The sequence below is a fragment of the Phaenicophaeus curvirostris genome, chromosome 15, assembly GCF_032191515.1.
Source record: "Phaenicophaeus curvirostris isolate KB17595 chromosome 15, BPBGC_Pcur_1.0, whole genome shotgun sequence".
Classification (NCBI taxonomy): Eukaryota; Metazoa; Chordata; class Aves; order Cuculiformes; family Cuculidae; genus Phaenicophaeus; species Phaenicophaeus curvirostris.
This window is the reverse complement of record NC_091406.1, coordinates 7,797,985-7,820,863: the sequence shown is the minus strand read 5'-3', so window position 1 is coordinate 7,820,863 and position 22,879 is coordinate 7,797,985. Positions and strand designations below refer to the sequence as shown.

The window sequence follows — 22,879 nt, the reverse complement described above, 5'->3', positions numbered from 1 at the left end:
TACAGATTAAATCACTTTTTCCCACCTGACTTTTATGGTGATACAGCACTAGCACAATTCCTATCCAGGAGCAAAAATGAATTTTCTTGTGTCTTTAATCACTGACAGGAAACAGATTTTTTTTTTCCCTGATGCTCCTTAATTTTGTTAAGCATTTTTTTTCCAGCACCACAGCTCTGCAATGAATGCAAAGGAATTTGATGAAACTTCATTGCCATGACTAAGTACTGCAGACAGTGGAGGGAGTTTCCAGTCTTGCTAGTGCCATTCTAAAATCTGCTGTCTTCATTTGTCAGTGCATTTCTCTCCTTTCCTCATTTTATTCTCTGTCCTTTTTCTGCAGGACCAATGACTACGCAACAGCTTGGCAATTGCTCTGGGACTGCATTAGTATTGCTGCTTAATTACCTATAGGGAATGCATAGTGAATATTTGCAGCTGCTTCCTAAAGAAGTTCATACATCTTCAGCAGAAGGTCAAATGCCTGGCCAATCCTCACAAGCAGCGCGGTTGTGCCACGCACTTTTCTCTTGCTGAGAGCACAGAAGGGAGCTCTGCAGCAACTGCTACCTCCAGGTGCCTTGAAGCAGGCTGGGCAAACAGGAGCTCGTTTGCAACTGGATGAACTGGGAAAGGCCTCTGACCCCAGGCTGATAGAACAGCATTTTCTTCCAGAAGCCAGTGAGGTACTCCAGCAAGGTCCACTGCCATGCAGGAAAATATTTCATTTTGTTAAGAAATGAGTCTTGCAGCACCATTTGTCCATTGAAAAAAACTATTTACAGACCTATAGTACAGAAAACATACAAAATTCACAATACCAAGTGCAAGCTCGGCATTTATCCTCAAGCGTAAAGTTGCAGCAGAGTCAATGGTGAGACCAGAAAGCTCTGTTTACCCCGGATCAGGCCCGATTTCAACACTTGACTACAAAATTTGTTCCCTCTGCCACAAACAAATCAGCAAAATGCTATTTTGAAATCATAATGGCTGCTGTAAAGGGCAGCTCTGCATGTCCTGACCCATAAATAATCACTTCTGAAGAAGGACGCATGCAGCAAAAATGAGCAGTAATTCCTGGAAGTTGCTAAATTTCTAGCTTACACCACTCTCTAAAATGACTGGTGGCAGTCAAATAGCTTTGTGGATTATTTTCATGAAATATAACTACTCTTGAACTCATTAAAGTTACTCTGCTGTAAATAGTGCAGCAAACACAAGCTAGAAAGGACACGCCAAGAAGCTACTAAAATTGTAATACTGAGGAAATGTGAGCAGAGTCCTTTAACCAAGCTGGTGTTGCAGCCACAGTTCTGCAGGGAATCTCCTAGCTCAAGCTAATGCAAGGCTCTCTGAAAATGTTTGTAGATGTGAAGCTTTAAAGATAGCTGGGCCAGCTTACACAGGCATATTAGTTCACCACATTCATATTAAATCGTGTTCTCCTCTTGTCCAAAGTGAAGGACACTGCAAATGCTTTTTTAACCCTTCCACAGGTAATGAAACCCAGAACTTCATATTCTGCAAATACAGAGCAGGCTACTCCCTCTGCTCCCAGCAACAGCAAAAACCAACCTAAACCCTCCCACTGAAATGAGCTTTCAATGGGACAATTTATGCAGAGACCCAATTGACTATAACTTAGGCTACATTGATTTTATCATTGATGTTCCTCCCCTAAAAATTCTAAAGTCCCTAATACGTAGCCCTCATAAATAAAATGCTAGAAATATGTAATAGAATTAATTACTCCAAATTCATTAACAAATTTACAATAACATTTCAACAGCTAACTCCTCTTTTCAGGTGCATCCCCAGGCATCTGGAGAGAAACCAGGACAAAAAGCACTCCCAAACTAAGGTTTCTGTAAGCCTAGCCTGTGGTGAGCATTTGAATGCTCAACATAGTTCATTGCTCAGAGGGAATACGCTACAGCGGAGAAAAGCTACAAGGTAAAAATAAAGCTACTGACTAATTACTTGAAGGGAGGGCATACAAGGAGTCAGAGAGATCAAAGGTACGTTTAGCCAAGCACGGTGCTAGGGAGGACTGTACATGGGGTGGGTGGGTCACACATCTGCAGAGAAGCTCCTGCAGTCTTTATACTGGGAGATGAAAGGCATCTTACCCTACTGTGACTACAGATAATTTAGTGTTTGCCACTGGGTAAGGCTTCAGCCAAATTGTTATCATTGGGATATATATATTGGGAATAAAGTTTACACTATGCTAGTATGAATATCTAAGTGAGTGACACGTTTACCAGGGACCCAGAGTGGGAGCAACTTGGGAACAATTTGGGAGCAATCCCTGTATTCTTCTATTACAAAAAAAGGGACCTTGTGAGTTTATGATTAATCCTATCCTTGCAAAGCAAAATTGTAATCTTCAAAGTAGTTAAAAAGAGTGGTTGATTTGTAATGGGACAGCATCCAGCCCATACAATCCTGCCTCCCACGCTAACCTTCCTCCCCCACTCAAAACCAGGGACTGCAAAAGCCTATAAGCAGCAGGAACAAGTTTTTTATGTTTTTATCTCAGCTCACAGTAATGCATGTGGATTCCCATCAATATTTAGTCTTAAAAAAAACCTGGTTTAATCCATCATAAATATTAAACACCAGAGTACATTGGCAAGTTTCCCTGAAAACAAACTTCAAAAAATAATCTCCAAAAAAGATGTCAAGGCCCATTGGAGAAATGACACTGGCATGTCATCAGATGTTGTCTTATATGGCAAAATTAAGCATCTGAACAGAATTTAATTTCTGTAAAAATTCATGCTAATTTAAATTGCTTTAGATTTAATTAAAAATGCTTTTCTATAGAGATAATAATGTAATTCTGTTAATTAGTATCAAGTGGCATCTAGAGGGCACATTTAAAAACTAATCTGGAGAATAAATAGAGCCAATTAACAGTCAGAATAATGCTTTATGATTGTCTTTTGTTTATAAATGCTATAATGTTCAATATGCTATTAAAAGAAATTGGTAATTAATATATATCAAAGTTATTCTTTATGCTCTTTTAACTAAAGAGTATTTCTTATGCACCATTTTTCAGACTGTCTGAACACGTTTCATTTCTGGAGGGAGGGAGGGAGGAGGGGGGACGAACCACATAAGAATTCAATTAGGACCAGCTCATTCATCTCCCATAATGCAGACCGTATGTGTTTATGAGCCCATGGGGGCCATCCAGCCAGGCATTAGCTTGTATCCACACGCGGTTTGCTGAAGAGCACTGCTGACCATGGCAGTGGGCAGCGCAGTGGGGGGTTACATTTCACCCCAGGCACAACCTCACGAGTAGCACCATGGTGCCATTTAGGGGGAAGAGAAGTGATAGATTTTGCTTTCAAAAATCTAAGCCTTGCAAAACTGGAGTCATGGTTCTGCGGAATGAGAGAATCATAGAATCATAGAATCACCAGGTTGGAAGAGACCCACCGGATCATCGAGTCCAACCATTCCTATCAAACACTAAACCATGTCCCTCAGCACCTCGTCCACCCGCCCCTTAAACACCTCCAGGGAAGGTGACTCAACCACCTCCCTGGGCAGCCAAGGTTTGCTGTACTATCATTTAAAAGACTGTGAGGCACTCAAATACTACAGGAGGGAAGCTTATAAAAGAGAAGAGAGCTAGCAGTGAGGATGTGCTGCCATCCGATTCCACCAGAAGAGTGGAGGAGATGGCTGGACAACTGCAGGCACTGGCAGAGGAGCTTAGAAGAAAAAGGGCAGATCAAATTTGGCAGAAGGCTCAGTTTCTACATGACTTTTTTGCTGGCAAACATGAGCTCCTTCTGAGTCATCTGGACCAATGCAGCTGCTGAACTCCCATCTGGCTCTGAGCAAGGCAGAAGAAACTTGGTTTGTTTCTGGAAAAGGTCGTGTAGATGTTATCAGAGCTCACCATGGCCAAAGGGCTCAGACGGCTCTTGTTATCCTCAAACCAAAGTTCCTGTTACCCTCCAATCTTTTCTATGACAACAGGTTTGACTGGATTCACTAAATCAAATAAAGTCATTGAAATACTCTAAATTACATCATGCATGAAAAGCAGAGGGGGACAACTCTGCTTTTCTACATCCATATATGGTTATAAATCAGAAATAACTCCACAAAATACAGTTAAAATAAAAAGCACTTTCATTTGGTAATCTGCACTACCCATGCTGTGCAACTTTTTGAAGCACCATCAAACGCAGCACATGTCCTACTTGTATTTGTTTTTTATCCATAATCCTGTGTATTCCTCCCTTTTTTAATGCCCTGCTAATGTTGAAAAATCCTTTAGCAACCCAGAGCAGAGTCCATATCAAAGAAGGAAAGCACCTCTTTTCTCATAACAAGGCTTCAGCATTACTTTGTAGAACAAACTTTCAGAATCAACTTTGAAGAGTGTACAGAGAAAAAAAGTAATTATAATGAACAAGATTAAAAGCTACCCACAAGCCTAATAACTGTTGCTCTAACCTCTGTGAAATGACTTCCGTGCTAGATTGCAGACATACATTTCCTTCTATAAAAAGTACATGTTCCACAATAACAAGAACAAGGTGAGACTATTTACATAGCGTAGATAGGTGTCAGCAGACACATACAGACAGCACCTGAGATCCCAAACACCAGAAAAATGATCAAAGGAATTTGTCTGTGTACTACAAGTTGGACTAGCCTCAAGTGCAGACAAAAACACTGGAAGAAATATGAACATATGGTATAACACTTCCCAGCATGGCAAACAGCCATGGCAAACACTTTTGGAGATAAAATTAGATTGAGGAAGCAAAGCTGGAGAAAAACAAAACCAAGCGTGAACTCTGAAAGCATTTCATCTCAAGGTCATTGAAATACTTGCCGTGCAATGTCACTAGTGCTATCATTCTGCTTTTTCTTTTCTGATAGCTCTGCACAAGCCTAAATAAACTCTGAGAAGCAGTTGCAGATAAAAATGAAAGTGCACTATAGTGGTTAGCAATATTTTTGATGCTGTTTATTCTGGAGACTAAAACAAGGCAGAAACTCAAAATAACTATCAAAAATAATTGCTGGTTTCTCAAAAGTGTCAAGTAAATAAAAAGTAATATTTTGTAGGCATGTAATCTGAACAGAAGTACTTGCAACTTGTGGAGAAAAGTTTCTGTATTATTATTTGTAGAACCAATCATATAAATCTCTTATTTTAAGGTCTCCAAGAAAACACTTAAAACCTGTTGCTTCTTGACTTCATCTACCCTGCACAAAGACTGTAAAATTAATTAGCTCTGAAGGGTGTAGTGTGAAGGGAGATTTGTGCTAGAACATGTTCCCAAGCTCTGTAACACTGCAAGAATTTTCAACAGTCCTTTTCAAAGTTTTAAGCTAAGAAAAGTACGGGTTTTTTTGTGAAGTTTAGCATTTATCTCATAAAGCTCACCTAACTGTACAGCTGGTGACTGAACTAGTTCCGTATGTACCACCAGCTACTTGCAAAGAGCTATGCTTAGCCTTTCTACAAACAGGAACCATCTAGAATAGCACAACATCAGGTAACGAAAAATGTTAAGGGTTGAATACAAAGTCCCGTGCATGAGGCACTAATGTTAAGCTTGTTTTGATTATATGTAATATACTAGCCATATGCTGTGTAATATATAGAAATAATAATTAAAAATAATATATATCATTATAAGCTCCTTCATTGATCTCTCTGTGTTTAGGAACTTACTAGAGAAGTAAGGAACAATCAGAGCAGAGGTTTTGCATCCAATGTAGACATTAGAAGACGAGTATCAGTGCATCCACAGAGACCGATGGCACTGCTGTGTGATTAACTACTAGCATTATTAAGCTACCCAGTTTGGTCTGAGATGGAAACATTCACAATCAAATCTTAGACTAACCAAAAAGCGCAGATTGAACTGGAGAGCAAGAGAATTCAAGTTCCTAAGAGGTAATGTCACATAACAATCAAATAAATTATAAAATTTTACAATTACCACAACTGTTTCTTTGCTCAAATTAAAAAAAAATGATCAAACAAACAATAAACAACCCCCACTCTCCCAACACAAAGTGCGTTGCCAGTTTTTTTTTAGGAATTACCAATGTAAAGCCTAGGAGGCAGGACAGCTGGGGAGGCAAATCCTACACAGGCTAAAATAGAGCTCAAGTTTCCCCATCAGTCTGAGAAGGTAGATGGGGAAGCAGTGGCATTGGTAAGGTTGGCCTCTCCTCGCATGCATGGGATGCTTAACCCTACACACGGCATAGCTGAAGACGGCTCAGAAATGCATAATGTGCTCTTGCATGTGGCTAAGGAAAAATACCTAATATAAAAGCCACCAAACTATTCAGAGGATTAATCTCAGTTCCTCATTCATGCTGACTTTTGCACTGCAGGTCTCCTCTCCTTGGTGTTTGCTTTAAAATGAAGGAGGAGCTGGTGAAAGTGACGTGATCAAAACCAAGAAGCCTGAGGTTTCCTCATCCACAGTGATGACAGTCATAGAAGCATCTTTAGAGCAACCCCTCACTGTCCCTCATCCCAGACCAAACAGATAAAGTTGCTCAGTTTCCAAAGCTGGTTTTAAGCTGCTTCACTGAGCCAGATAAGCCACTTCCAGGATAGTTTTTTCTGGAGGGGAAATAACATATTGTACAAGTTAAGCACCCCCTCAGACAGGGACTCCTGGCCATTATCTGCTTTGGGAAGTCAGAGCAATAAAGACAGTGAAAGGCTTTATCTCCTAAAGAAGATTTCCGCAAGCATGAATGAAAGTCAGGCAAAAATATTCTAAAATTTGAAGAGGCGCATATTAACATGGTGATTTAGTGAATAATCTTTTACCTAAAACTCTCAATCTCTCTGCTCCAACCACCACTTCGTTGTCATCTGCAGAGAACAGCAATTTTCCAGAGAGGGTTTTCACTTCAAATTTTTGGCTGTGTGCTTCCACTGCTTGGGGACCTAGAGGGGAAAAAAAGATTTAACACAATTTTTTAGTGAAAAGTATAATAAAATCACATAGTTTCACATAATTAATAAGTCCACCTGCTGAAATTGTACTAATTGCTCTGCAGATACAACTTGCACCTGACACATCAAACAGCGAGGTCTGTGCTTTTAGAGGGTGATCCCTCATTATAAAAGGGCACAGTTTTCTACCCAAATAACAACCCCTCAACTATTTTATTTTTTTGCTAACGCTTCCGTGTATCATAAACTTGGGATAGTTGGAAAATTTTTATGAAAAGACAAACCTACATGTGAAATAGTAATGACTATACCCAGACACGCTTTGAGAGTATTGGTGCAGCTGTAAGAATCATAGAATCACCAGGTTGGAAGAGACCCACCAGATCATCAAGGCAAACCATTCCTATCAAACACTAAACCATGCCCCTTAGCACCTCGTCCACCCATGCCTTAACACCTCCAGGGAAGGTGACTCAACCCCCTCCCTGGGCAGCCTGTTCCAGTGCCCAATGACCCTTTCTGTGAAAAATTTTTTCCTAATGTCCAGCCTAAATCTCCCCTGGTGGAGCTTGAGGCCATTCCCTCTTGTCCTGTCCCCTGTCACTTGGGACAAGAGGCCAGCACCCTCCTCTCTACAACCTCCTTTCAGGTAGTTGTAGAGAGCAATGAGGTCTCCCCTCAGCCTCCTCTTCTCCAGGCTAAACACCCCCAGCTCCCTCAGCCGTTCCTCGTAAGACCTGCTCTCCAGCCCCCTCACCAGCTTTGTTGCTCTTCTAAGAGGTATCAAAAGTTCCTGAGTATATTTTTGTTGGACTAATGCTGTGGTGTAAAAAAATTTCCTGTTTTTCTGCCTGTTAAATATACTTGGATTAAAAAGATATCAGTGTCATACACAGCCCAGTTCTTAAAAAAGAAAAACACAAACATCACTACCGGTGAAAAATGTCTTCTTTTAGACCATTTCAACCATGTACAGGCCAAGGGAAATGGCAGAGCCTCCCACGTTTCAGAAAGTTTTTAGATGAGCAAAACTTTCCTCTGTAACCCTTATTTCAATTCTGCTGCTTCTCCTGCAGGCTGCTGTGCACCGCAGTGCTGGAAAGCCTCTGGCAACGCGTTTTGTTGCAGAGCCCGATAAGCATCAGCTGCCTGAATAACAATTCTGTGCATGCCTGTGGCTCAAAGGCTACAAAGAGCAGACCCCTCTGCTACCCAGCCTAGGCTAAACTTTGGACAAATCAGCATCTAACAGCCCTGAGCAACCCAGTCCAAGGCACGGCCTCCCTGGAATATGCTACTGCACAAGGCAGGTGATCAGACTTCCCATTACTTCTGGCCATCTTCTGACTAGTCCCATTTCTCAAAAGACAAGAGAAAAAAGACCTGAAAGCCAGTATTTCTTCATCTACACCCAGCATTTCCCTGCACAGGTCATTTGTATTGGCATGAGGGCACACAATCGTGAGCATGGTTCACGCTACAGAAAAGTGAGGCTATGCCGAGATCCCTGGAAATACTTAACAATCTTGCAGCCATTCTGAGAAAATCCAATATTTTCAAGCTTTAAGTTTGATTTGCAACTTGCTAATTACCTGCCTCCCTACTCATGGCTGCAGCACACACTATATGAGACCACGTCTTTGCTCCACTCTGAAACCAAAGCTGCTGTCAAATGCATAAATGAGCTCAATAACCAAAAGATCACACTGGGAGATGTCACTGACTGTGTCCTCCCTAGCTCTTATGAAACAGAGGTGCTTAAGTGAACAAAACACCCTCTCGAAAATATATGGAGAACCAACAAGCTAAGCACATTCATTCTGAATGTGAGAATCAGGGAGCTTGGGGTTGTATTTATTTCCTTCCTCCAGGCAATTTTCATGCGTGCTGCTTAAATCATTGCTTAGTGAAGCTGCATATTTAATTATTTAATACTGTGACTAGAGGCCAAGATTTTATATAAGCAAACCAAACAACCCAGTCTCACGTAGAAACAACATGTTTATGGATTACTGGCTCTGCCACACAGCAATACTTCACCCAGTCCCTGGATAAATCTCAATAAATAAGTATATAACCTATATCATATATATTAAAATATATAATGCATTAGGCTCTTTCAACCCAAATTACGCATGCATTCATTCAAAGGCTGCTCTGTGCTAGGGATTTATGAAACACCTATTTCCCCATCAAACACAATCATTCCCAGGAGCACAAGAGCATTCTTCATCAGCAGGTGCAGAGAGAGCTCTAAATTGCAGTATCTCAACCCAGCCACAGTTAATCTGCAGAGTTCCCAAGATCTCAGGCAAGTTAAAAGTGTCTTGGGAAAAGCCTGTGCCTGTTACAACAGAAATGTCAGCCTGCATATGTTCTTCTTGACCCTGAAGTTGTACAACTAACCTTTCTGTCTCTGGATTGGCTTTCAAATGAAAACCATGGTCTGCTTCGTTATCAGAAAGCACTAGCCAGCTGCCTCTCCAGCACAGCTTTCATGTCGCTAGCTTTGTTTCTACAAAGTGGAGCGAAATTTTCATTTCTACTTTACAGGACACCTGGGCTCCCCTCCTGTGTGCTGCCTAAAGCCAGCGCAGCATCCCACAACACACCTGCTTTCATCCCTCCTTAATTCTTCCACACAGCCTTTCCCCCTCCTTACCTGTTACAAGGCGAGTAAGGACTTTAGTCTTCTCATTGAGGATGTTCACTGTCACATTTCTGGCAGACTGGAAGTACAGTGGGTTGCCCTGGAAAGAGACCACAAGAGCAAGCATGTAAGAACAGGACAGCTGCCTGAGACCAGACTGCTTGAGACACCTGGAGATTTGCTGTTAAAGGCCCCCAGGCTGGTCATGTGGTTGAGGTATAGGCTACCCTGCACGAATTTTTATTGTCCAGGATAAAACTATAGTCCAGAGCTCTGGCCCAGATAATGTCCTGAGCTAGCCTTGTTTCAGGGATGGCTAGTTTTATTGCCAGTATATGTCCATCAATCTGTTGCTTTAAAATGTGCAGGTTATATGGGGGCTAAGCTAAGCTTCCTGAAGGTCACGGTGTTTTGGGAAGGTGGCTGACTGCAACAGCGCATTTCAGGGTCAAGTCAGCAATGGCCATGTGAATGAGCCATACCCAAGGGCAGTGAACGAGAAAACCTCATTAACATAGAGAAATTGCCTTTGATCTCCAAGCACTTATGAAATATCTGGGATGTACCAGCATCACATTCCAGTCTAGGATTCCAGCCTGGGACCAGACTGATCTCATCAGGTCTGGAGATACACAAAACATGAAGTCTTCCTCACTCCCCACTTGACTACAAAGATTTCTGCCCATTTCTCATTTTTTTATGCTTTAAATACACCTCTGAGAGAAGAGCTAGAGCAGCTGTTAACACATAGAAGCCACACAGCTACCTGGCAGCATCCATCTCAGGTATTTCTCCTGCAGAGCGAAGCTAAAGTAAACCCACAGAGAAAACCATCTGGCTCCTTCTGTGTGCAAATGCATCCAAGACACCTGGAAACTCGTGTTTTCTATAGGCAGCCCCAGTCCACACAGTTCATTTCTCCAGGGCTATTAACCACCTAAGGCACTAGCACAGGGTGACCTCAACTTATATCAGCCAAAAATCTAATGTGTGAGGTGGAAATTTGCTGCCAGTGTCTCTTCATAATGTCTAAAGCAGGTGGCTGATTAAATTCACCAATTGACTAAGCCATAGGACTGGTAGAGGGGGTAAAATAGCAAGAAATTCAGCAAGGAGTTGAAAATTTTATGTTCATGTGCTTCCTGAACCAAAGTATCTTTCCATTAGGAATGGATAATCGGAATGGGGATGGCAGATTGGTAGGTCAGGCATGTTCTCCTTGCCTCCTGAATTTATAAGCAGCAAAACTAACATTTGCATTGATGTCATTTTTGTGGATCATGGCAGAAGGACTAGGTTGTCGGCATATAAAACATAACAGGAGCACAAGAATGCACTCATGGGAGTCCTGTGATGGACTGGGGCTTCAAGAAACACTTCTAATTATGAGTAAACGATTCCCAGCAGTGTTTGCAGAAAACCAACCTCAAAAAACTAAAAACCAGTCCCACAGGTGAATGAATATTCACAATTATATTTGGTGCCATAATTATTTGTGCTGCATGTACCCATGGGATCAGCCCTTCAGCAAAAATGGGAGAAATTAGTTTCGTTTGATCAATTATAACTAGACCATTATGGCTACAAACAGACTATTTACAACTAAATAAAAATAACAGAAAGAATGATTTCCACTTAATCATTTCCAGAGCTTGGACAAGTTTTAAAAGCTCCTGGTGTCTCCATTTCCTCATACACTGAATGAGGACAAAACATGCCTCCATGATACGTTTGACAGCTTAAGTAATATAGTACGAGAAACTGAAATGCAATTAGTATGTTAGAAGTAAAGAGCAGTGGTAATGACTGCTAGTGATTTTGCTAGTTTTGTTAATTTTTATTCATGTTTCTCTAGAACCTAGAAACTAATATCGATTACTGTTTCATGGTTAATAACACAGAAAAAAATGACGGCTTCTCTTGAATACCCACTTGTTGTGATACTAATTCTCTGCAACCCTGATCAGGGACCTAATTTGAACACCTCCAATGATGGCAGTTTACTGCTACATTTTCATTTCACTTACACACTTACACTTTCACACTTAAAAATGAAAGATATTTTTAATGGTAGATAGTCACAGTCTGCATAACCTAGAGTCATGGGTGAGACTATGATCACAATACACAACATATGAAGCACAGAAAGATCACACTTATGACTTTCACAGTTTCACTTTTGTTTATGGAGTTATGCAAGTAGCTGGAGTGTTTTGGAAAGACCTGGAAAGCTTTTAGCCCAAATTCAGTTAGGAAAAATCACTCAATCCCCATGGCTTTGAAATTCTGTTACTGATCTGCATAACAGGAGATTGTACTACTGAAGTTCTACAAGACAGGCTAAGTGGTTAATATAAAAAGTGTCACAGAAAAAGATGCTCCAAAGAAGCCTTACAAGACAAGCTATGAGTTGGTATCCACCTACAAAAGACTTAGAATACATAATCAGACCTTGAAACACTTACCCCAGTATAGTCATCTCATTCACTGATTCACAGCTCAGATTCAAGCAGCCTTCAAAAACCTAAATTTCCCTAATGGAAGAGTTATGTTTTTTATTGGTCTGCAGGGAGGGAACATTTCAAGCACTTAATGCAATGCCTGCTCTCATTTCCATAATTCTTCTTCCATTAAGAAATGAAAAGGAGTTGAAAAACTTACACCATTTTGCTGAAAATTCTGCAGATTTTTTTTTTTTACACACTGAATGTTTAAGAAAATGTGTCCTCTGTTGTAAGCTTGGTGATGACGCCAGCTTCCTTTAATTGCACAGAAAAGAATAATTAAAGAATTAAAAATTTTGTAAAACAGTCAGAAATTATAACCGAAAAGACAAAACCTGCCAATTCTCTTCCACTTTCCTGCTATCGTGCCACAAAATTAAGTATTCTGATACACATAAGCAAGTGGAAATTTAGATCAAAATGGCATCACCACCACCATAAACATAATTAAGTAGCAAAGTAATATTCACACAAACTGTCATAACACTTGATAGACCTAGAGTTAGAATATCAGCATGCAATAAATAAACACATCTGACTAATGATAACACTGTAAATTTGAGACACCACATTTCTGAGGTATAATATGCAACAACTCATCTACAAGTTTTTCCAGATAAATAATATTGAAAATTAAATATGGTTCACTCTTGGGATTGATGCAAAGAAAAGCAGGAAAATAATCTTCTCTCTGTTAAACTTTTCCCCTCCAAACGGTTCAATCCAATTCTTCAGTAAAGCACATTTGAGATAAAATACATCTGATATCCCTGATTGCTCAATAACCCAACATATTTCACTACCTGCATAGTATCTGATGAACTGAGAAATCTTTCTCTCTCATTTCTTCCTCTCATCACAAACACGACAACAAGGTTTGCTAGCACCTCTTTTCACAAATGCAGACGCTGCTCCTTGTCCATATGCTGCCACTGACTTGCTCTCTATGCCCTGACTTGGCTGTTAGAATTTGAACCTCTTTAGCACAACCCTCTATGAACTTTGATGCTGTGGCATGTCAGCAGAGTCACAGCTGATGTCCATCTTAGCAATCCCATTGCACTACATAAAACTATAGCTCTTGATATAAGTTCCTATGCAATTTTGTAAATTAAATCAGCAGTTGCCTCCTTCCTGATGCTATTTTATGGTACTGTTTCATTCCAGGGTTTCCTTTGAGCATTTGTCTGGAGAAACTGAGGTCGAAACATCAATAGGAATACGATGCATCTTTTTCCCCTCTTGCACGTTTTCGTGTTTGCTTCTGACATTTCAAGCATTTTCCTTGGTGGAGTTGTTGGATGTTGGTGGATTGTCTCACCCTGCTGTGGGCTGCAGCTCCATTTCTGCAGATAGGTGAAGCTGGAATCAATTAAGGACTCTTCAGCCTGGTTATCTAAATCCACCATGAATCCACTGTTCATCTCTGCAGGAAATCCTACATAATAAACACATCATTCTGCCTCTTACTCTGACCCCTCATTAGCAGAACCAATGGTTAAACAATGCAGATGCTTGTAGACACAGGTACTCAATATATTAAAACACTGGACACATGCTGCAGAATAAAGAATGTGAAAAGAGCAAAAACACAGAGAAAAAGTATAGCTTGTCTTCTCACTATGCAGCAAGGCATTCAGTAAAATATAGTAGACTTCGTAAAAGGTATCAACTGGTTGTTTGCAAGGTTAAACATATGGCAAAACAAGCCCTAACAGCTCACTAGCTGTCTGTCTTCATCTCAGTCTGGAAGAGACGCTAAAACTTCTAGATCAGAGACTAAACCAGAAAAAGCATTTTGATTGACAAAACTAATCTGCAGCTGAAAAAAAAATCCCAACCAGTGCTGTCTTTAAGGAAATTCAGTACTTGAACAGATGTCCTTAGACTGTTTTAAGGAATCATTAAAAATATTTGGAAATACTTTGAAATTATAACAGGCAATTTTGTAATAATAGAGCACAGTCAGTATGTTTGTAATCTGGATAGTCAAAAGGATATCTCTGGCAAGATACCCTTAGACAACATCTGAAATGATGAGAACAGCACGATTTGTAAAATGACCAAATAATACTGAAAATAATTCAAGCACATTTGTCCAAACATTTATACCAGGGTCAATCAAATGTGTGCTGATGATTAACTTCGCATCACTGGGGAACAGATCTCCCTCATATAAACTAAGCAAGATTTGGGAAACTGCAATGCTCTTAAACAGGAGAACAGCTCTCCTACATTCTCAGCACATTGATCACAACTTCCAGTAAAAATCAAGCAAGTATTCACTAAGCTTTTCAACTTATTTGAACTCTTCTGCAGGGATACCTAACCGCAGTAGCTGCTCAGGGGCAGCTTGCACTGATCTGATCTTCATCTCTAGGTGGTGGTGTAGCAGCAGGACTATGGTTTTGTGCAAAGTTACAGCCTAAGTTCTGCCTTGGGCTATCCCAGCTATGGTCAGACTCCAGTGGTGACAGATGTCCTGCCTGAGTGAACACACTGTAGGTAGGCACAGGACCATAAGAGAGAGGGAGAGAAAAGAAGAGAGCTCTGCTGAGGTTTAAAATATTCTAAATCATCCAACTGTACAGCTACTCCACTGCTTGTAACTTCGACTCCAGACAAGTGTGCAGACCTCTGTTCATGTGTTTTCATTTTTACAGGCTTTCCGGTATGCCTACTGCCTGCCTTAAACATCTTTTAAAACTGCTGGTAAATCATACCTCACTATCTATAAAAGGCATTTGAAGACAATATTAAGATTAGACAGAACTAGTAATTTATGACTTACAATCTCTTATTATCAGTGTTACTTGGATGATAGTACAACAAGAAACAATTAGGATCTCACTCAGTTAGTGATGTGAATACGCATTAAATAGCGCATATGGTTAATACTAAGAAAGGCATAGTAATATTTTCCAAAAGTCTGATTCAGCAGTGACACTCCGATTCTGCAACATTCATGGCACCTTTTAGGCATTTTGTTACTGCACTGCATAATGCCAAGTCATATACCCAGATATTTTCCTCCAAGAAGGCTAATAACATGGCTATCTCTGAACATTGCTTTGAAATTATAACTTCCCTTTGCTGCATGTCATGGATCGCTTACTTCTTGTATTAGATTATAAATGGCCATGCCAACTTACGTACGCATGCAAAGCACGAAACACAGGCAAGATCCTAGCAGAGGCCCCTGGTGTTACTGAAATTCAGCTGCTCTTAATAAGAAGAAGGGAAAACATTTCCATCTGTCTGGATTGGGAAAAGGAATTCACGAGTCTCTGATTCATCTGCATCCATATGCTGATATGTAGACAATACTTACGGACACATAGACATATGCGAGGTAGCCAGCAACAGAAATCAAATCAATCACAGATCACAGCATGTGATTTGCCTAATTATGAGTAACCACACATTTTTTATCTACGCAAAAAGCACTTTGTGAACAAGCAGATGGCATTGCTATGGGATGGCACCATCCTCGACAGTTGCAGATGCAGAGCATTTACACAGCACACTGAAAAAATGACACAACACAAGCTGCTTCCTGGGAAAAAGATTCAAATTGAACAAGTGTCATCAAACAAAATACACGTATTTATTGATGTTCTGAACTTATCTGATCCAGCCACTCTCCTCAATTCAAACACACAGGCGCAGGAGTGATGCTATCTAGACATCATTAAAGTCTCTTAGATAGAACTGTCACGTGAGCTGCCTAGCAGAGATGCAGACCAACTTGAGTCTAGTTCCAACCCGCAAACAATTTAAATCCACACAAGCAGAATCAATAGGAAGAAGCCCTGCAGAGAAAGCAATTACACTGCAAAAGCAACTCTAGTGCAGCGTGGTTACGGCTGGGAGGCAGGACGCAGGCCACCCTCACTTCTGTGATCACCCAGTGGAGTTTTCTCCGATCCATCCAGCCTGTGAAATGACAAGGTTCAGCCCAGGCATGTTCCTGCAATCAAAGTGTTTCTGCTTCTGGGCTTCTATTGCAATCATAAGGCTCTTCTTTACGAGACCCGTCCTTCAGGTTTACTGTGCTTCATAGACAACTACGGGTCTGTGCATTAGGAAAGAGGTCTGCAGGGCTCGGTGTGCTCTCCTTTTCAATAGCGTTGTGGGAGTAATAATCTCATTTCCTGGATCTGCAATTATTTATTCATGAACCACAGTTCATGACACAAATAAAGATCAATTGACCATTTGTGATGACAGAAAATTCAGGTTTTCTATTTAAATTCTTGCTTTTATTTGTGGTTTGTCTACATTTTTTTCCCTGAGCGGCTGTAAGCACATACACTGGGGTAACATGTTTGAAGATGCTATAAAATGATTGATAAAAACCACATTTTGGTCTTGTTGTGGGAATATTTGTTGTAGAAATATACTTAGTTAACTCTATATGGGCATACCTAGGAAAATAGGAAGGACAGAAAATACAGGCTGGGCCTACAAGCGTGGCTGTGATACAAAAGCGATCTGATCCATTTTAATTATGATACAAGATTATGGGTTCACAGAGACATTTGCACCAACTGTTTTTATATTGCTTTTATCTAATTACTTTGTTCCTTCTACTGAAATGATCAATATTCGCCTTTAAGAAGGATGCTCTGTTGGTCTATATGATTAGATAGAGGCTTCCCTACAGGGAGGAGCAGAGGGACCAAACTGACCGCCAATGCCGTAAGAGCCCAAGTGCGAATTAGTGTCAGATAGGGACCATCTTGGAGAGGAAGATCTGCAAACCTCCATCTGCCTTGGAAAGGCTGAATGTCTAACTGTCAAGGCAACATTATGCTTGAATAGTAAAACGACAGACGCAGCTAAGCACGTAACGTGAAATTGGATTCATCTGGAGGAAAGATGCTAAATCCTGCTGGACGTTGCTACACCAACTACATGTACCTACAGAGACAGCATGACAGCAAATACCTGATCAGTGGGACAAATCAATGAGCAGGAGTAGGGTGCTGTGTGTTGGGATTTGACTGTATCTTGTGGCTGCCATTCAACAGACACTGTTGAGTATCTGCTTCAGGTTGGAGAGGAGACTGGAACACAAGGTACAGGGCCAATGTGCAAAAATACATCCCTAACCAACACCACTGGGGAGCTGGAGAGTGGTATTTCAAGAGATGTCAGGCTCACAGAAAGAGCAGCAGATGCTTTCTCCATGCCTGGAAGAAAACAGGAATGTTGTTTGGGGAAACAGTGAGTTATAGCAAAAGCAGCCAAAAACATTAGGATGTGTGAAGGTAAAATAGAGCATAGGGAAGCAAATAAAAGCCAAGGATCTCAAATTACTCTTTGGGCAATCTGCAGGGTGGCTCAGCCTGTACGGTTGTCCCCAGTTTTAAAGAGAAGGCATTTGCCTCCTGATGTTTTTATTCCTGAAGTTCTTTCAAAACTCTAGAGGAACAAAACTGATGAGTGAAAACATCTGACCAATGACTCCTACCAGGGAAAAGCACGGGAAGGGTTCTGCCTGCATGTTCCCGTTTCTTTTATTTCAACTAAGCTATGCTTCCCAGAATGCTGTATAATAGATAATGTTGCAGAGAGAAACAAAAAGCCTGCTGCTCTCCCAACTGTGTACCAACATCAAGGTTTGTAATTTATAAATAACAGTTGGGATCTTAAGGAAACATATGCAGCAAAAGTCAGTTTGCAGTAGGAGCTGGGAATTTCAAGAATGTAGCAGCAATACAGAGTATTTTGGCTTGATGCAAAACATGGAATAAAAGGTGCTTCTCAACCTAGCAGCATTGACAACTTACATGCCATTGCCCTGCCTGGCCTTTACTTCATTCAAACAGTGAAGGATGTTCTCCGGAAACGGAGGACACAGGCTCTGAACTGAACCACAGGAAGAATCGGAAGAAATGAATTCAGATTCATACAATCAACCCCTGTCTTTCAGCCATAGCTCTTTGGAAACCAAGTCACTGAGTCAGCTCAGGTTGATCACTTACTCTTGACCTTTTACAGCAATTAGTGTCCATTTGGATTATAGATTATTTGGTGAATTACTGTGTAGCTTCATCTACGTGTATAACACAACAGTGAATCCTCTTAAGGGGAAATATCAAATGTTCTAAAGTGATGAAAAACTATGCCCATTTTGTACTTCCAACCTGCAAAATAAACCTTGAAAAATAATGATTTTATGAAAAACAGAGTTCATGCTGTTCCAGATCAACTTAATAAAAAAAAATCCACAATAACTTTTGGCTAAAGAATTGAAATTAAAACTAAAGAACTGAAATTAAAGGAGAGATATGCTTGTTCTGTTAGACAAATGACCCCTCTTCTCCCCTCAATCAAATCAATTGTCTGTAATTTTATTTATTTTTCTGCTTTTAAATATTGATATCTTACAAAGCTTCTCATTGGAAAAAACACATCTTACTTTTCAGCTGTGCTCCCTTGGGCTGCAGTCCTATCAGATGACATCCAAGAGGATTGCTCAGCCTGCATTAGTACTTGGAAAAAGAGGCTTTCCAGGCATTATGAGGAGTGATATGGATGATTCAGTAAATAGCACACTGCTCTCCAAATCAGTAGCCACTCATTCATGGTGCCACCAGCAATCTTTGGTTTCTTAGCAGGGAAGCAGATCTCAGATGTTAACCACTTTTATTCACTAAATGCCCCATGACAAATCCATCCCTTGTGTAAATCAAAAGAAGGACAATAGAATGGTATATTGTTTTACTCAAGGAGAGGCAGAATCTCAAGCTGCAGCTGGACAGAGAGAGAAAGGAAAAAAACTAGTTTTTTCATTGCATAGTTTTAGAATACAAGTTAAGAAACCAAAAAAGTATCCTGCATTCACCAAGAGACTGCAAATCTTGGCATACATTTACTTACCATTTTCATAAGTAGAGATTTACAAATCAAACTGTAGCAGTTCTGCATTTGAAATAAACTTTAAATAAAATCTTCCCTCATAGACCATAAAGAAGGACTTCCTAAAGGAAGACATCTCTCTGTCCTTAAAAGGGCATTTTCTCGGGGAAGCTGGATGACAGCAGCACTTGTGCAGCTGATGCATCTGGGGAACCTCAGTGGTGAGAAGACAAAAGCCACTGACGCATTTACTCCACTACTGCTCAGGGAAAATTCAGAGTCCGAAAGTGAGGAATCTCCTGCTATTCCGTGACAGGACACTAAACAAGGATCATGTCTTAATGGATGAAAAAGGAAGAAACACTGTGAGCTGGGACATCTTTATTTCTGTTCCACAGATTATTCTCTTTCAGAGAGAAATGAGTAGCAGATTCCCTAGTACTTTGCACAACCTGCCTCATAAAATTATGTTACCTTTAAAAGCCAGACTGGACGCAAACCTAAAAAGTTAATTGGACTCAGAATCACACCAAATCAAGAGGAAATCAATGGACATGACATATTATATGGAAAAGCTGCAGTAATAACTGAAAAAAGGGAAATAACAACAAAAATGGGCATCGTGGAAACTGCTTTTCTTTACCCTCCCATCCCCTTTCCCCCTCAGAAGGACAATTTTTTACCATATCAGCTTTTATTTGAAAATATCTGCCAGATCTGTCATCACAGTCCTTTACACTTGAGACATATGATCTACTAAAACAAGCCTGCATGTGGACACAGGACTTGTGCCAATCCTCAGCTGCTGTTGGAGTGAATGAGCAAGCTGCTCTGCTTACCCTCATCCCTATCTCCTGTTCCACTATCTCTCTACCTACCGACAATGTAAAATCTTTTAGAGGAGAGGGCTCTGTCTGTCCCCATGTTTGTAGAGACCAGCTAGACAGACTCCTGTCGCTGGCTTCACTCTGCCACACATTGCAGTATACGTAGCAATTGCAGGACATAAACCAGCAAAGAATACAACATATGCCTAACTTCACGCATGCAAATAGCCTTTCTGATGTCAATGAAATTCCTTATGTCTGTAAATTATGCACATATTTAAATATCTGGTTAGACTGAAGCCTAAATGAATGATTCACTGACAAATCAGAAAGTCTCTCTCTGACTAGATTTATAGCCATTTTTATTACACACTTACAGAAGTGTCTTGCACTCCGACACTGGCCCTCTAAGACTGGTGTGGAACTGTTCCTTCCTGAAATATGCTACCATACATGGGAGTAGATGGCCAGACATGGCCTCAAAAATAGAGATGTTCCAGACAGAGAATTGTTAACAATCAAACAAATCCTATGTTTTCTTTCAAAAGCAGCAAACCAATTTTCCCAAGAGCCTCAACCAATTTTCCCTGAAAGAAAAGTAGCAAATTTAGAGTTGTTCTTGTTTTTCCCTGTGTTCTTCTTTCTCCAAATCCAAAACCTGTCACTTAGAAATAGAACAATCAGTGAAACTCTTATTACTGGCATAGCAACTTGTAAATGAAACCTGGAAGGTCTGGCATTCCTTTCCTGTTGCAAATCAAAGCACACACACTGAACTGTCTGTAAAACCAGTTGTGTGTGCTTGCACTTCCTAATGACAATACAGCTGGTCTTGTCAAGTAACGCTTGCCTTACAAAATACATAACTTGGCTGCTGAATTAGTTTTGATCAGCAGAAGAGTTGCAGAAGTGTTTGCTGTCCTGTGGTAGGAAGACACGATGCTCTGCTGTTGAGGCTTCTCAGAAATATATTCTTTTTCTTTCTAATCAGAAATTGGATCTTACTATTTGTTTTTAGCGTTTCCTTTGTCTGTTTGTCTTTATCTTCTCTCTATCCGTACTGTATAAAGGATTATTCCTTTTTCATTTTTAGTATTAAGAAGTTGCTTTTGTATTTCAGCCTTTCCAAAGCAGCCAGAATCCTGACTGTCAGTAGTGATGTCTAGACATAGTAAATCCTTAAATTCAAGGCCTTTGCCCTTGACAGAGAGGGAAATTCAGCAGTACACAACTGCGCATGTTTTCCCCTGAGCAGTTTCAGGTGCTTTGTAAGGCTGACTTCTTTCTGAGCCTACAGCTTGCTAAGATGAAATTTGGATTGAGTTTCAGACTTAGAATTCAGGACTACCCTACAAATACTTTCAATCCCACAGGCTGGTTTGGGTCAGCTGTAGTCAACTACCAGCAGAGCTTCTCTTTTAACAGTAATACCTGTCCGACAACACAAGTAAGCAGCAGAAAAGCCATCAACAGTAGGTCTGACTGATGTGTCCCACTCTCATGAATCCCCCAGTAAACCCTCTGTACTTTTTTTTTATTTTAAGATAAGACTAAACATAGAAAAATAAAGACTATGTACAGTTCTAGAAGGTTTACAAGCCTGTAGGAATACTGAGAGGCCATAAAAATTGGCTAATTACAATAAAACAAGCTTCCTAGCATCTTTCCACTTAATTCATAGAGGTAGCACACGAATTTGAGGTGCTAATCTGAAGGTGAAATAACAGACACTAGAAGCGTGGAGCGTGTTCAAGGAAAGCAAGAAACTGCCTGCCAAACTCATTCAGCTCAGGTATTTCTACTTTCAACATTAAAATCAATAATTCCGTGTCTTTTCTTTTTCCTTTTGGGGAATAAACTAAATCAAATGTTTATTCTGTTCCTTTAGGTTCTAGTGCCTGCACTCCTGTCTCAAGGCTTGTGACTTAGTTGAAAACACGATGTTATATGTAACATCTTTGTGGAAATACAGGCCCCGCCACAAAACTCGGCCCCACTGCCCTCCTCTTCATAGCTGAAATACAAGCAGTATCTGAGATCATGGTAAAACCGCAGTGCAAAAGCTTAAAGACCACAGGGCACCCAGCCTTAGTCCAGTGCCTCACTTTGAGCCATGATGCACATCACTTGCTTTTATGACTGCAGAGTCCAGCTGCAAATGTTTAAAATGAAAAGGAGAAAGGAATCGGATCAGACCAGCAAAACAAACACATGATCTGAACATCTCCCCTCTATGTACACAACCCCCTCAAGCAAAAAAAATTCACCTATCAAAGGGAAAAAGTCAATGAAATGGGAGATCACTCAGGAATTTCTCCATCTCCTTCATGTTTGGCTTCAAAGCTACTAACTAGTCAGCATCAGCTCCATGGCCCAAACTAGAGGATGAATCCCATTGACCATAAAGTGTTTATTCAGCTTATGGCTTCAGATACTTCTGCAATGACCATATTGGGTTATCTGGATACAAAATCTCCACTGATGTTAAGATAAGATAGTATGAACACATTGTTCCCGGAGTTTGTTCAGAGGTGTACCCGCGATGAAAATATAGACAAAAGCCAAGGTAGGTAGCCCACTTGGCACAGCTGATTGCCTTTAATAGGTGTTGATTACACTGCTCATATTGCATGAAATTAAAAAGCTTACAAACGTTATGAGCCATTACCCTTCCATTTAAGAGAGCATATGACAAGTTAGCAACATTTAATGAAATCCTTTTCAAAATGCCATAGGCAGCCTTCATGAGATTTTACTTTGAAATAAAACTTGTGCAGTTATTTCAGAAAGTTTGTTTACTTCAGAGCTCCCTCTCTTCCTCTTCTTTGGGATACTCAGATTTTGAAGCTGTGGGATTATTCAGTTCCCTCTTGTGCTCTTTCAACACCAGCTTGTTTAGACAAACAATGGAGAACGACAAAGCAAGATTTAATTCTGGTGTTACTGGAAGTACCCTCTCAGCCAGCCTACAAAATTTCCTTCAAAATTCAAAGTGGAGAGATTTCTGGCCAGTTTTACTGTAAAGCTAGAGGGAAATGTTTCCGCAGTTTCTGTAAAACTT

At 40.4% G+C, this 22,879-nt stretch overlaps 1 protein-coding gene across 7 annotated transcripts in view; it reads right to left on the bottom strand.

Annotated features, from left to right (window-relative positions):
• The window catches only part of SGCD (sarcoglycan delta), a 376,457-nt gene that overhangs the window by 49,929 nt on the left and 303,649 nt on the right, over positions 1 to 22,879 (bottom strand). For all 7 annotated transcript variants that reach the window (XM_069869201.1, XM_069869200.1, XM_069869198.1 and 4 more), the window contains 2 exons: positions 9,633 to 9,720; positions 6,842 to 6,961 (listed from right to left, as the gene is read on the bottom strand). In XM_069869201.1, the coding sequence (XP_069725302.1) occupies positions 6,842 to 6,961; positions 9,633 to 9,720 (208 nt within the window). The remainder of the gene's footprint in view (positions 1 to 6,841; positions 6,962 to 9,632; positions 9,721 to 22,879) is intronic.